This window comes from Drosophila subpulchrella, unplaced genomic scaffold, assembly GCF_014743375.2.
Source record: "Drosophila subpulchrella strain 33 F10 #4 breed RU33 unplaced genomic scaffold, RU_Dsub_v1.1 Primary Assembly Seq422, whole genome shotgun sequence".
In the NCBI taxonomy this organism is placed as follows: domain Eukaryota; kingdom Metazoa; phylum Arthropoda; class Insecta; order Diptera; family Drosophilidae; genus Drosophila; species Drosophila subpulchrella.
This window is the reverse complement of record NW_023665638.1, coordinates 877,555-894,328: the sequence shown is the minus strand read 5'-3', so window position 1 is coordinate 894,328 and position 16,774 is coordinate 877,555. Positions and strand designations below refer to the sequence as shown.

The 16,774-nt window shown below is 37.5% G+C and overlaps 1 protein-coding gene across 3 annotated transcripts in view; it reads right to left on the bottom strand.

Moving 5' to 3' along the window:
• LOC119562331 overlaps positions 1-16,774 on the bottom strand; it is a 200,608-nt gene that overhangs the window by 35,509 nt on the left and 148,325 nt on the right. For all 3 annotated transcript variants that reach the window (XM_037875491.1, XM_037875492.1, XM_037875490.1), the window contains one exon: positions 1,901-2,050. In XM_037875491.1, the coding sequence (XP_037731419.1) occupies positions 1,901-2,050 (150 nt within the window). The remainder of the gene's footprint in view (positions 1-1,900; positions 2,051-16,774) is intronic.

Sequence of the window (16,774 nt, the reverse complement as noted above, 5' to 3'; positions counted from 1 at the left end):
ATAAATACATAACATTTATATGAAAATTTGCTATCAAGAAATAGAATAATTATTTCCGAACTCGAAGCCTTGATGCTGTCAGTTACACTTGCGAAAATTGGAATAATTAACCCCGCGATTTTAGACTCAAACGATTTACAAAATTTAATCAATGAACATTCTACAAACATTACTATTAAAATAAAAGTTCTATTAGATAATAATTTTTTACAATTTATATTAAAATACCCTAAACCATACATAGCATGTAAAAAAGTAATCTTGCACCCCGTTGAGCACAACGGCACTATTCTTAATTTTGCTGAAGGCGATACTATAGCTGACTGCGGTAACAAAATTTTGCCGATTGGAAACTGCACCGCTGCCCTTACAACAACATTCTGCAGAGAAATGCCCTACACAACATGCGCACAACAACTCCACTCAGGGGGCAACGCACACTGTTCGACTCGCACGAGCCACCTCGAGCCGCTAACAATGATCGATGACGGCGTTATTATTCTCAACGACGGAACAGCTACGATCAACGGACAACTGGTAACTGGAACATTTCTCGTTACATTCGACGAAGAAGCAAAAGTAAACAACACCATATACCGCAACCTAAAGAGCTACGTAAAGAAATACCCAGCGCCAGCCGCATCAACGGTCATTAACATTACGGGTCACAAAGAATTATTGAGCTTACCATACTTGCAAAAATTAAATATGGAAAACTTACGATACATTGGTGAAATGGAAAAGGGACTGGTAAAAAAGCCGATAGTATCTGGATTGGCCGCGATCGCCTTTTTGGCCATATGCTTTACTATTTCCAAGCTCTATCAGAGACGCCAGCGGGTCCGTCGCCAGCATGACCTTCAAGTTATTATTGACGATTTCAAAAAGTCCGAGGACGTCATTCATCTAAGTGAGGGAGGAGTTAACACGGTCGCCCAGCAACAAGAAACTTCCCAGGCTAATTCCGCATAACCAGACGGGAATAATGCAAGGCCAGCGTCACCTGCGGACATTGCACAACGACGGTGCTACGGTCAGCACAATCAGCGGGCAATGCACTGCGACGGAAGCAGCGGTTGCCCAACCCAATGCACGAGTCGCCGGGTCAGCAGTTTCAGAGCATAGGGCTAGCTTACATTTTAAGAATTTGTGTACTTATGAGTTAGTTGAATTTTGGAAATAAATCGTGACGGTCATCGCCGCGCGAAACCAAACTCGTCTCAAATAATTATTTTATATACTTTATGGGGTCGGAGACGTCTCCTTCACTGCGCTGCAAACTTCTGACTGAAATCATAATACCCTCTGCAAGGGTATAAAAGTGTGATAGCTAGGCAGACCTTAGCGTTGTGGACTTTTGTGCGTGTTATAGTAGGCGTGGCACTCCACTGAAACAAATTTCCGTTGCTAAACGCTCTTATAGTTTCCGAGATCACAGCGTTAATAGATCCACTCGGCTAATAATCCTCATCAAGAATATACATACTTTATATCGTTGGAAACCCTATCTTCTACTTGTTACATATGTACTATCCGATGAATATAATGTACCCCTTTACTTTATGGGTAGAATTGACCGGATAAGCCGCGGAACCAAAATCCGACAAACATACATTCAGCTCACATTTTGAACACTATCCAAATATATTAAAAATTTCATACATCTTAACGGATGGGCAGTTGGGAGGGTTGATGCCGTTCGACTCGTTTTTTAGTAAATTTTCTCTTTTTACCCTTACCCTAATTTCTCCTGCGCCTAAATCAAATGTAATTACTTATATATTTTATAATAGCTTTTGCAGATCATCAATTTAATTCCGTAAAAATGTGTTATTACGAGATACATTTTAACAAAATAGCAGGTGATTGGCTCTGTTATACTTTTGCACCCCGAACTTACTTTCTTCGCGAACTCCTTGCGGCTGGGGGCACTGAATGCTCTCGTACTCGGTTCTTCCAAAGCTGGCACTATATACGGCTATCCGGGAGTACGGATTGCACTCCAGTTGAGCTACATCATTGTGGCACGCAACTTTACTCCGGAACTCATCTAAAATATATTAAAAAATTCAAACGGTAACATTTATTAATTTCAAAACAAGATAGAAGATATAGTCGAGTGCCTTGACTATCATATATGCGTAACTCAGTTTACCAATTAAACATATTACTTAATTGTCAGATGGAACGTCGATAGATTTTGACAAATAAAATAAAACAAAAAGTACACTGAAACAATTTTCTAAAATGTGTGGTTGGCACTCGGTTGAAGCAAACATAACCTGCACTAGCAGAATCTGAATGCAAATTTGAACCCTCTAGCTTCAAAATGTGGGCGTGTCACTAGGATAAAACCAACACGGGCACAACTAGAATCTACATGCAACATTGCTCTTTACTTTGTGGAGTGCTATTGATAAAAGACAGAAAATTACATTTACACTTCTACAAAAAATTTAAAACTAGGCTTTAGCGTCATCAGTTTAAGAGTGGGCACCCGACGCCGCTTAGTAATACCTAGAATCCCTTTCCTCAATACCAACTTCCTAGCTTTTAAAGATCGCGAGATCTCAGCTTAACTACAGACAGACTGACAGATGGACATGGCTAGATCGACTCGGCTAGTGATCCTGATAAAGAATGTGTATACTTTATAGGGTCAGAAACGCTTATTCTACCTATTAACGGGTATAAAAACGTTAACAACAAGATTCTCAACATTTTTTTACCCTGTGTTTCATATAATTAAGTTTTCTCTTTGGAGCGCTAGAAAGGAAACAGCGTTATGGGCGTTCGTGGGCGTTAGAGTGGGCGTGGCACTACGATGAAACAAGCTTGCGCTGCAAAGTTCTATTTTTCTAGCTTTTATAGTTTCTCAGCGTTCATACGGACGAACCAAAAGACATGGCTAGTTCGACTAGGCTAGTGACCCTGATCAAGAATATATATCACTGTGGACGGCAGTACACGTAGTGACGAAGCGCACCAGGAGAGTGTGCGAACGCGACTACTATATATACAAGGTGAGTTCCAAAGTAAACACGACTTTTAAAAAAAAGACAGAACAAATAGTTTTTTCGGCAAAATCAATTTGTTTTATTCAAAATAGTCTCCTTCTGCTTTAATACACCGTTTTTCACGGTCCAAAAGCATGACTTCCATCTTTGCGATATTCGGGCCGAACATGTCGAATACGGCGCACCAAACGCTTCAAAACTCCAAGGTAGAATACCGCATTAACGTTTTGGCCGGGTGGAACAAATTCTTTGTGGACAATACCCTTGGAATCATAAAAACAAATCAGCATTGTCTTCACCTTTCACTTCTCCAGGCGCGAATTTTTGGGTTTCGGCTCGTCCGTCATTTATGTCCTCACGACCACTTTGAAAACGTTGAAACCACTCGTGCACTCTGCTACGGGATAGGCAATCATCGCCATAAACTTGTTTCTTCAATTGAAACGTTTCGGTAAAAGTTTTACCAATTTTAAAACAAAATTTAATGTTGGCTCTTTGTTCGAAGCTCATTTTCGCACCGATGACAAAAACATACTGACACTTAAAACGCAATAACCTAGATGAAATGTCATGAAATTTTTACTGGAAGTCGATAAACGATAGCAGATTCTAACGCATCAGTTGACATATAGATGGCGCCACTAGAGGGCGCTAGATTCAAAAAGTCCTGTTTACTTTGGAACTCACCTTGTAGACACAGAATTGAAAATCTTCAGAGATGGTCCGATCACAACGAGTTTACACCGATAGAAAGGTATTGTGATTTTAATAAATATTATTAAGTCGATTGGTTCAGATGAAAGTATTAATGTAGATGATTTAAGCTAGGAACACCGGAGAAGCTAAAAGTACTGACCTTTTAATTGTATCACATTCTTTACCAAAATACGCGCCAACTGGTCCCAAAATAATAAAATTTAAATAAAATTTAGACAATTTCCTAATTGTAACCTTTGTCGGCTTGCCCTATTTTTTGTCTTTTTTTCGTTTTCTTACACTTTCTAACTTTTTTCTCATTCGGCATGGTTTATCAAAACCGTACAGATAATTGCCTACACAGGCATATTGTATTGCGGCGTGCCGAATGAGAAACATTTAGAAGGTGTATTTATTTCGTAGATCGTAGAATTAATTTTCGTCACAAAAGTTGATATCAGAAATTTTTTATGTTGAGGGTGCGGTCGTCACTAGTTTTTTACCTCGATATGTTTTTGTTTGATACTTTGTAGGGTCGGAAACGCTTCCTTCTTCCTTCCAGTAATCTGTATGCCAAATCCAAATAGCCTATCTCTTAGAGTTTCCGAGATCTCAGCGTTCATACGGACAGACGGACATGGCTAGATCGACTCGGCTAGTGATCCTGATCAAGAAAATACACTGGTCTACATAAGTATTTTGACGAAACAAAAGTTAAACATACTCATAATTTGAACTTACTTCTTGTAAACTTTGGCATCAATGGAAAGGTAATTTAAAGGCAGTTTGAATGATGCAGTACTTTTCTTAACCCATTCAGTACTTATTGAAAAGGACAAAATTTTGTGAAAATCTACTTTTAAAACTTTTTTCCTAGTCTTAAAACTTAAACTTTTTTATGCAAATAGTTTATCCAAAAAAAAATAAAAGTATTAGAGTGCTTATATTTTTTACGATTTTTTGAAAATGTTTAGAAATATGAATATGAGTCATATTTTTCTCTTTTTCATACAAATTTTTTCCGACATTGTTACCTTCAAAAAATCATAAAAAATATAAGCAAAATGGTTTTTGAAAAAAATTTTTTGCAGTTAGTATTATTTTTGTTTGGAGAAACTTTTTGCATCAAAAAATTTAAGTTTTCAGGACGAGGAAAAAAGTTCAAAAAGTAGATTTTCACACAAATTCGAAATTTTTAATAATTCAAACGGCAATATGCCAAAGTTTACAAGAAGTAAGTTCAAAATTTGAGAATATATACTTTTGTTGAGAGACGGACTGACGGCTGACATAGCTAGATCTACTCGGCTTGTGATTCTTATCAAGAAAACACGTATTTTATAGGGCCGTAAACACTTCCTTATACCTGGATGGTAAAGAATTTTGACACTAGAGTGGAAGTAAGGAGAAAGTTAATAAAAGACATTGGCTGAGAAGAGACTTTTTTTAGAATCATAGTTCCTATTAAACGTGATTAGAAGATCTCCAGTGTCAGTATAGCCGAGAAGGCTTAAGTCGAAAAAAAACTCATGTGTGTCATAGAATCATATTAGCAAGTGAAAGGAAGTGAAAGTGGTTTAAGAGCTGCCTGCGTGTCAGTGTCAGGATAGCCAAAAAGACTTAAGGCATAAAAACACTGTGCCATGGAATCGTACTACTATAAATAAAGACTCCTATTCTCTCAAGAGAAAAAAGTGAGAGTGGCTTGAAAGCTGTGAGTTAGTTGAGCACGAGAACAGTGGAGAGTTGTAAATTACAAAGTGAAACAAAGAATTTACTATTCGTCACATTTTTTATTTTACATATCGTTTTAAAAAGACACGATTTTCCAAGCTAATGTATTATGTTGCTATTTGCTCCAGGAGTTTAGTTTAAAACAAGGGAGAACGCTATAGTCGAGTACCTCGACTATCAGATACCCGTTACTCAGCTTAAGGGACCAAAGGGAAATGGAGATATGCAAGCAGCAAAGCGAGATTTAAATACGCCACCTACCGGCGGTAGACAGATTTAAGCGTTATTGGCGTTATAGTGGGCGTGGACAATTTGACGAGATCAATACATATCAGTTAAAATTTTTCATCTAGCATACAAATTGTGGGCGCCACAGGTTTGGGCGGTTTGTGGGCGTTATAGTGGGCGTGGCATATTCGCGTGACAAAAGAAAGCTACGGAATCTAAATCTGAAATCCCGATTCTCTATATTTGATAGTTTCCGAGATATCCACGTTTATACTTACGATTTTTTGAAGTTTGTGGTCGTTAAAGTGGGCGTGGCTTTTTGGGTCAATCGATAGGTATGGATGAGAACAACACATTTCAGTTAAAATTTTTATTCTAGCATCAAAACTGTAGGAGCCACAGTCTTGGGCGGTTTGTGGGCGTAAGAATGGGCGTGGCACTCTGCTGAAACAAACTTGCGCTGCGTAAGAAGCTCAGGAATCTGCCCGCCAAATCTCAATAGCCTAGCTCTCATAGTTTCCGAGGTCTCAGCGTTCATCCGGACAAACGGACAGACGGTCAGACGGACAGACGGACATGGCTAGATCGACTCGGCTAGTGATCCTGATCAAGAATATTTATACTTTATGGGGTCGGAAACGCTTCCTTCTGCCTGTTACATACTTTCCGACGAATCTAGTATACCCTTTTACTCTACGAGTAACGGGTATAATAAGAGCTACAATACTGGGATTTCGCATGCCTGACAGTGGTACCAATTTGCGCGAACTTTAAAATACCAAATTTCGGAGTAGTTATCGAAATGTAACGTAATGTAACTTAGTAATGTAGTAATAAATAAAACCTATTTCTGGTAAAAGTTTCATGTGAAAACAAGTTGTTGTTATTGAGAAAAATGTTATGAACCTGGTTGATCCAGCGTGATGTTTCGGGTTTTCCCAGGATAGCTCCCTTTCCAGGGCCGTGGGTCCCCGAACCCTGTCCGATCGCACACTCACAGAATTTAACGCCGGACTCACACCTACACCTACAACCGACGTTTGACAAAACTATCACCTGCACCGTAACTTTTGAATTCAAATCTAACACTCAACTAACAAATTGGCTACCGGTATTTGGCATGGCCTGGACCATCCTGCTGGACTGAAGGTCACATGCTCATCCCCCCGACCTTGCGACCTTCTTCCCCTCGTACTCACTTACACACCCATTCTTACGTGGTCCCTTCTCCCATTCAATTTACTCTACTCCATGTTCACCAACATAATTTTACGCTAATTGCACATTAAATTATTTATTTATTTATTTTTTTAGGGCCGATCTGTGTAACCCATTCGCTCTCCTTTCTTAATGACTTCTCAGTTCTATCCTAATCCTACCGTGAGAGCTTTCAAGGCGGACACTTCTTTGAACGAATATATTTACTCCTAAAAAATTCAGGGTAATGTCGCTGGCACTGGATCAGAGATTTCTCTTATAAAAAAATTGCTGACATAAACGACTTTTATAGTGCACATTATTCGGTGTGTAAATAAGAATGTAGATAAGATATACTTGTATATAATATAAGAAAATTTTCAAAAAAACATGGGTTGGTGAATAATTAAATAAATGGAATAAGTAAACGAAAAAATAAAAGAATAAATAAGACGAACAAGACAAAATAAAATAATTTAAATGTACTTAAACTAATAAACAAAAATTGACTGAAGCCTAAAGGCTCTCGTTGCCGCCACTTGGAAGGAGTGTCGGTCCTCCACGACGACAATTAACCAACAAATATATGCTGTTGGCCCAGGGAAACAATCACGCCAGACATTGGGCCAGTAATTGTAATCCTTTGAACGGACCGCACAGGACTTTTGAAGCTGTCAGTCTCGTCCTCAACAAAAAAAATTCGCCAGGCCAACTTGGTTGACCTATGTCATATTTTTTGCCGGATACGAAGCCGGCTATGAAGAAGACGAAAACATGTAAGTAAAAGTAAACAATTTTTGTTTATTATTAATTTAAACTAATAAACGATGCTAATTTTGGGTGAACTTCCGTTTAGCTCCAACGCCCGATTTCGTTCAAACTTTCAGTATCCACGTTATTTGGGGTCCTGATTACGGGAAAAATAGTCAAAGTTGGCGCAAATAAGGGGATCATGGAAAATAACGGTAAAAAAAGTTTTTGGTGAATATCTTCGAATATATTAACCTAATCAAAAAGTTTGCCAAGGAGATGTGAAACCTATTACAGAAATGAGTTATTTATGTTTTATACATTTTTTCTGTAAAACTAATAGTTTTCGTTAAAAACGCTGAACAAGATTACATTTTCACAAGGTTTGAAAGAAAAAAACCGTTGGAGCACACTTACGTCCTTTTGACCGGTATATCGCACGAAAGCTTGTTGTTATATCGGCGTGTCGATATTGATATCGATGTCACTCGATGTTTTAGTGATGGAACGACCAAGACACGAGAACGGCATTAAAATTTTTAGGAACACGAAATTAAAATATTAAAGTCTAAATGAAAAGAAAAAGCAAAATAGAAATGTTGGAAGGACCATTTCAGTTGTCGTAGTTAAAAATAAGATAAGAAAACAAAATCAAATTCAAATTATAAAACGGAAATAAAATGTATAAACCAAAAAAATATAAATAGCATTTCCATTGTCGCAAGCAAAAATTTTTTTTAACAAAAAAAATTTCCCTGCGGCTCTTTACTTCCTCGGCTCCTTCCACTACACTATGTTTGTATGTACCTGACTTTTTTTGGCCTTTTTTCATTTTTAACTAGCAAAACAATTAAATTAGTTTCCGGGATATACTTTCCTAATGTCTTTCAATAGTAATGAAAACGGGTCAAGATTAAGCTTTGTAGCTCGTCGTCGCCACAAAAATTCGCAAAGATGCTCGTCCAACTTGGCTTTGTGAACGCCCCCACGAGACAATTTACGCCGCATCGACCGCCAGGAAGACTCAATATTTTGGGTATAAGCACCGGTTACCGAATCCACAAATTGTTCCGAGTGGTTGACGGTCTTGTGAATATATCCCTGGGTTTCCAATCCAATATACCCCTTCCAGCAATCTGTATGAATTTCGGTCCCTGGTTTAACATGTTTTTTTATTAAGGATAACAGGGTGTCCTTGTCCCTTTTATTGTCGGGACAGATTTCTAATCTATAATTTTCGGGACATCCTCGCTCTATAAGTCACAAAATCCACGAACCTTCAACAACGCGACCTCTTTCGAACTTCTATCTGCCAATTTTACATTCGTCTATTTCTACAACTTTGCCTAGACCTCCCTAAAATCTGTATCCAAAGCTGCCATACAAACTTCGCGGCAAAAAGAAAATCTGTCTGCCACAGTTTCTGAGGAAACAGTTTGATCTTCTTTTACGCTACATTCCCGTATAGTTTAGGCAAACGTAAAAGAATTTGCAAAGCAATAGGTTATAATGATGCATGATGCTGGCGATATATGACACCTTTCCATCCACGTGTTCTACGCAACACTCTTGGAATAGTCCTGCTTTCCGCTTTTAACACATCTAAATTCCCCGCATATTGATTTATGATCTAACAAAATCATGTTCTGCTTATGTTTATGGCAATAGCGGTCTTGGGGTATTAACACGACATCCCGCAGCCATTGCAAAGTACTCTCCCGGGTGCTCAGATTGGGGACCAATTTGAACAAATTAAGTTGTTCCATTTTCAGGTCTTCTCAGTTCAAGCTCTGAATGCATAGTGATTGTATATTTCGCTAAATGGGAAAAAGAAACATAAGCACGATATATCGTAAAAAAAGTCAAAAGAGGTCCATCACCTAAAATGCTATTATCGATTAATCGAAACTATCTGACGCCATTTTTATGGCGGGATAATGCAATATTTTTAAATGTTCACCTCCTATTTTAAATATTTCTTTTCCGTTTCTTCGAAAACCATTAAGTTTTCGGAATAAATGATTATTACAAAAAAGATCCGTTTTATAAATATATTTTGTTTTTGTCTGAGACATTTTTTTCTTATGTTTATATTTTTTTTCCTTATATTTTCGAAAAAACAGCAAGAAACAAAAATGTTTACGGTTTTTACCGTTATTTTCCAAGATCCCGTTATTTGCGCCAACTTAGACTATTTTTCCCGTAATCAGGACCCAAAAACACGATGATATGGAAAGTTTGAAAAAAATCGGGCGTTGGAGCTAATCGGAAGTTTATCCCTAATTTTCAGGGGTAAATATAGGTCAGCAGCCCAAGACGCCATATTCGTGCGATTCATTCATTCATTCTTGATAATTTACAAATGTAAATAAACCATTTCAGCAAGCAGCTGTTCAGGGCTGCAGTATGTAGCCTGGCGGGTAATTCAAATTCTTAATTTTTTCTTTTATTTTGTACGATATGCGCTTTATGGAAGTATTATTTTTGTAATTTTGCAAAAAAAGCATAAATAAAGTTTAAAACTTATTGGAAAATGGTCAAAATAAGTCAAATAACATTCGATAATTATTCAATATTCGATATTTAGTGTATGTATCAAGCCCTGGTCATTTTTCGGTAATTTTTCCGAAAAAAGGAAATCGCTCGAATTTTGATGGGTTGGTTTCCAAACCAACTGTCCCCAAATCCGTCGCCGGTTTCTGTGACGCCCCTGATTATTAAGATCTTGTGCCGCAGTTCCTCGAAAGAGTTGATCCACCAGATTTAGATTTAGTCAAAACTTGTCGTCTTACTGCAGCCGGAGCCAGTTCGCAACACTAAAATTGTAACCGCACTTTGGTTTTCAAAATCTTAAAGTAATCATCCAAACTAGTAAAACCCCATTTGTCGATCGTCTAGCCTTACTGTCGTTCAGATGTTGCAGCGACTTAAAGATTTGGTGTAAAACTGAATTCAAATTTAAGGTACAGTCCTCAATGATAAAACATAAAGTAATATAAATATACAAAATTTGTTTCAAAACAGTGATTCAAAATGGAATGAAAATATAAAAGTTATTAAAATATATTAAGTACAACATGGTTTGTTTCTGAGTTTTTAGGGCCTATATCCTGATTGTCGCAATTATAAAAAACAATTTGTTCTTTGATTTGTATTTTGAGTCTTTATGTATCTACCTATAATAATCTTGAAGACATGAATAGAAAATTTCAATCAACCCTTAAGATATAGCCAATTTGTACTTGAAATCTTTACCATGCTTAATATGCAATCGCGCCAAATGAGGTCTGACTCGATTCGATGAGTAAAAAATGTTGCACAGTGTGATTTAAGCTTTGACGACGCACACCTTTAGCAAGGTTGTGAAGTGATGTGCAGACAATTCCACAGCCTTGCTAACAGGTATGCCGCGTAAAGTTTTAGGGTCGGGACACTAAGCCGACTGATTGGTCCGACCCTAGATTTGGCTGTTAGCAACCAAACTTCATTCCTCTCTGACCCTACGTATAAACAACAACGTGAAGGGTGAGGACTTCTTACTCGCCGACCTTTTGTTAGTAGATAGTGCAATTCGACTTTTAATAAAGACAAGCCATGCGGAATATAAAATATATGTTATTTTTAATCATAACTTCCTTGTCTTCAGGATAGAATCAGCACCTTTTAATAAGTCATGGACATATAAGTCATTCGCAAGAGCCTGTGAAGCTTGGAGAAGAGAATCGAAGTAGATCTCACCAAGCGGCTTCAAACACCGTAAGGAAAGGAGCACCTGCCGTACCATACGTTACGGTGCTAGGACGATACATTTTTAGAGGGTCTATGTGCTTTATTTAATACCATTTGTTGACACATTTTAGTAATGTCTGCCGACATTGCGAATGTACGGTGCAAAGCTGTAAAGTTGCCCCTATCAAGAGAATATTATTTAACGAGATTTGTTCGTGCTTCTTCACGACGCGTCAAATACGACTCTTAATTTACTTATGAAATAGTGATGCTCGTTGGCACCCATATGCTTGCTTAAGAAGCAACAAATAAATATGCAACTGACTAAATAAAAAAAAAATTGCCGTCATCCGTTTTTTATCGTTTATTTCCAAAAGTATTTCTTTCAGATAATCTTATATTCATAATTCTTTCGGTACTTTCAGAGATTTCTTATACTAGTATTTTCGTAGTATCTTATTATGATCGTTATATTAAATTGATATTGCTTTGCCGAATTGTTGGAGCTAATATGTTAGCGTCACAGATATCTTTAGTCAGACACTGTAACGAACAACGAATACATCAAAAATATAATGAAAAGACCAAACCATTGGCCTACATTCAGTGATTTGAAAGGCAAAGAAAAATTATGCAAGATTGATATGTCGTAAAAATGATTTGGAATTTTTAGTATTCAGTATTAGTACTTCTGTATAAATGATACTAATGGTAGAACTTTATTCTGCATCTAACTTTATTCATTTTCTTTTGGCTTTTTCTTAAATATTGTTATGTAAAATGTAAAATCCTGGGGTGAGGCGTATATTTTTTTCAATTGTATTGTTCATTTAATAAAAATACAAATTGCAAGTTAAACATTACAATAAAACATTGGAAGTCGATAGTGCCTTGACTATCAGATAACCGTTTCTCAGCTGAAAGGAGTGCTATGAAGATCAAGATATACAAGCAGCGCTTTGTGGGCGTTTGAATTGGTGTGGCACTCGCCTGAAGCAAACATGGTCGTTATAGGCACTGTTAGAACTTGAAATCAAATTATTCACTCCCTTGCTTTAACGAAAAAGAAAGCTATTGCCGAAGAACTCAACTTTGAGATAACTGTTACTCGTCTAAGGGGTGTGCTAAGGAGAAAGAGATATGCATGCAATAAATCACCTGTTTCCGAGATTGAACACCTTACCTAATACACCACCAGCGTGTATTCCTTTATTTACTTATAACTTTAAAATGAATGGTCCGATTTGGACATGGCAACACTTAAAACATACTTTAAACTAATCGCATTGAGTTGCGTTGAGTGACTTCCGTGCGCGCATGAAATAAAGTTGTATTTAAATGAGTGATTGTTGAATCTCGCAGAACAAGACATTGGGTGAAATGAGTGACAATGAATGAAGCGTGAAACGGAATGAAACTTTGGCACAGCTGAAAGCATTCGAGTTATTCGAGTAATTCGAATTGTGTTGATCTTTTTGTTTCTATCGATTGAAGCGAATGGGCGAATATGGACGGGATAGAAGCGAAGGATTTTGTATATATGTTTTATATAGATTTTGTTGTTTTGTTTTGCTTAAGAAATTTAATAATGTAATCGCGTCGTATTATTTCGTCGCGTTCTCACTCACTTATTTCGTTTTCTGTCGGGTTTCGTCGTGTCTGTTAAGAGTGAGCGCACTCACTCACTCAAACTCGAGATGCTTCTCATTCAAATTCTCTTAACTCATTTTGAGCATTGTACCTTTGATTGCGGTATTTTTTGCCATTCATGGAGATTTCTAGTGGGTATTGATAGTCAAAACAAAAAATTACCATGCAGACTATAGACTAAACAATAAGAACGACAAACCATCTCTGTCTATCGGCGCGTTCCCACACTTCAAGTTACTCCGACTTCGGGACGCAAGTCTGGAATACGAAGTCCAATTCAGAAAGACTCTCAGTAAATAAAAAAATCACTTATCGAAAGCTCTAAAGCTCATGACCGAAGTTAAATCATAAATGATGTAAGAGTTAGGGAGAGAGTTCAGTTTGAGACTAGTAACATTCAGGTCGGTGTTCTTCCCATCAAAAGTATATTGTATCGGATTAAGAATAAAATTAAATACAGATCCTTTAATCCCGTTACTCGTAGAGTAAAAGGAGGAAACGTTTCCACCCTTTAAAGTGTATATATGGGCATGTCCTTGTAGAAAGTTGGGATTTCACATGTAGATTCTTCAGCTTCTTGCGAGGACCGTGTTAATTTTAGCAGGTTGCCACGCCTACAAACCCCCATAACGCTAAAACCTGTCTAGTGCCTACATTTTTAAAGATTTTCGAAAAGAGAAGGAGACTTTGTTTTGATTATAAATGTAAGATTGGTTAATAGTTTAAGAGTTACCACTACAGAAGACAGCATTATACCTATCAGCAGAAAATACCAGCAGAATCAGTGAAAAGGTCAAAAAAGAAAGCGTGAGAAAGATATGGAAAGAGGTCAAGATAACTGCAATAAAGAAGCAGAAAAGGCGGCAGTTGAAAAAAGTAGGAGAATAAGTGAAACGAAGAAGAAAAGCAGCAGAATAATCTGACTTTTGCATTGTTGATCAAGTTTAATCCAAATATTTCAATAAAACCGAGCTAAAAAAATTGATCACTAAAAGTGGCCCAAGCTATCCCAAGGTGTCTCACAAATAAAAGTTGAAGTCACAGATGAGAGAGAAGGCAACACCATACAAGGTCAATCGCAGAATCAGTGCAAGTTCATAAAATGAGCAATCAAGAAAATGACATGCTGTAGATGGAAGAGGTAAGTGGATGGGAAATTGAAAAGATTTCGCCAATTATTGAAACCCAATCGATCGCTGAAAGTACAAGAACTCTTCCAAAACTTGTTCAGCTGCTTTCTTTAAAAATAAAAGTCGACGGGCAAAGTATTAAAAGTTGCACAACTACGGCTGCAAAAAAAAAAAATTGCATCGTGGATGGCTTAAAGCTTAGAAGTGACTTTAAGTACACGCTCTACAGTTCCTAGTCCTTCAGAGAGTTGCAGGAACAGTATGAGGATTTCGAACGCGTCGCCGCGAAGCGCCAGAATTCGATTCAATCAAGAGATGATAACTGGACGCCTAGTTAGAAGGGACAGCTCGAAATCAACGAATGAAAGAGTCGCTGCTTTTATTGAAGAATGAAGATGGTTACGCTGAATGACAAGAGGTGGAATGCCTGGAGGATACCGGAAACGACGTCTCCATATTGAGCAACTCACTCTAGGGAGATGTTCGTCAAAGCTGCGCGGATTGTGGAAAAATGCTCAACCAGTCGGTTGCTTTTCGGCTGACGTTGCAGTAGATAAGGAAATAACTCGATACAAGTTCCTAGTGGTCCGGGATGAAGACATCGAGTATCTCTCAAAATCATATTGTGGCGGTTCTGTGTGTTTCAAAGAAATGTGATTAAAAATTTAAAAATTCTAAATGCGCTATTTTTTAAAATTTTTTTCAGATACTATAGACCACCGTTAGTATGCTTATTTTTACTAATTTATGTCGATTCTTACCCGTTTCCCCGTTTTTGGAACTAACACTGATGCACTAGGCCAGTATAGGCAATTTATTTTGTTAACCGAAAGTGTACTCTTATATAAACCTAGTCGAATATGTATGACTGTAAAGTCTGCCTACTATTAAAACATTGATTTTTTCCATGTGCGACATAAATTAATAAAAATAAACATACTAACGGTGGTCTATAGTATCTGAAAAAATTTTTAAAAAATAGCCAACTGCGCATTTAGTATTTAAAAGTTTTAATCACATTTCTATGAACCACAGAACCGCCACAATGTGATTTTAAGTTTTATGTTTGATCTAAATAATAAAACTTAGAAAATAAGTTTTATTACTTGACTTTTATATAAAACTCAAAGAATAACTGTTATTTTTCAAGCGGAAAATAAAACTCGGAGAATAAGTTATATTTGTCAAGTTTAATATAAAACTGACAGAATAACGATTATTTCATGAGTTTAAAATACAAATCATGACATAACTAATATAAAGTGATTTTAAAAATAAAACTTATAACAGTTACGATCCTTGTTAGATTCCCAGGGAGAAAGCATGTGAGGGATTAAATCAAATGAGTACTTATAATATTAGTAATGCAATTGACGAAATCGATGTTCCTTCCCACTACTCAAAAGAAGTGACGCTGATTGAAACCTATAAGGAAGTAAACCCTGTGGCAGAGGTTCCAATAAAGCTTAAGATCGTTCCGGATGGTCTGATAGTTTATTTTCGGCAGTCAGCCAGCCGATTTGCAATTTCCGAGGAGAAGGGTGTAAGAGAACAGATCGACGAGTGGTTAGCTGCTGGAATCATACGCCCATCTACATAAAACTTTGCCAGTCGAATACTTCTAGTAAACAAAAAAGATGGCAAGGATGGCCGTATTTGTGTTGATTTCCGGAAATTAAATTCGATGGTGTTGCAGGACTGCTTTCCTGTCCCCGTAATGGACGATGTGCTCGAGAAGCTCGACAAGCAATGTACTTTAGCGTCATTGACTTGTAGAATGGGTAGAAGAGGAGAGCAAGAAAAACACAGCCTTCGTAACCAAATCAGGACTCGACGAATTTAACAAGCCCCATTTGGATTAAGGAATTCGTCAGCAGCTTTTATTAGCTAATTCACGCTGATACCGCGGATAATTGTTTGGAGAAAATGGTTCTCGCCTTGGACACAGATGGAAATTTGGACTGAAGATTAGGTGGGGGTGCTAATACAGTGGTCCGATGGGAGACTACACCCTATCCAATATTGGAGTAAAAAAACAACCGATGCATAGACTCGCCGAAGACAGTTACATCTTGGAAGCGAAAGTCGTATATCTCGCCATCAAGAGATTCAGACACTATTTGTTGGGTTCGGCCTTCAAGTTAGTCACAGGTTGCATCGCGCTTAAGCTAACTTTAAAGAAGTCAGATGTACCAAGAACAGTCACACAGTGGATAATTTATATACAGGAGTACGAATTTGAAGTCCAGCATCGACCTAGCAAACGATTGAAACACGTTGACTGCCTAAGTCGATACCCCAACCGTGTATTGTTTGTATTTTTGAAAATTTCAGCGCACATAAAAAATGCTCAAAGAAAAGACGAGATGCTGAAGGCGATTATGGAACTCCTAGCCGATCGACCATATGAAGGGTACAATATTAAAGGAGGATTAGTTTTTAATGGAGGGTAATGGAAATGATCTTTTGGTAGTGCCGAAAGCTATGAAGAAGGAAGTTATTGTCGACGCCCACAATGCTGGTTATTTTGCTCTCTAAGAAACTGTACGCGTTGTACAACAGTTTTATCGGATCCCTCATCTCCAGCAAAACGTTCAGCAAATTGTGAAATGAATGAATCCTTTTCAATAAGAAGCTTGGCAG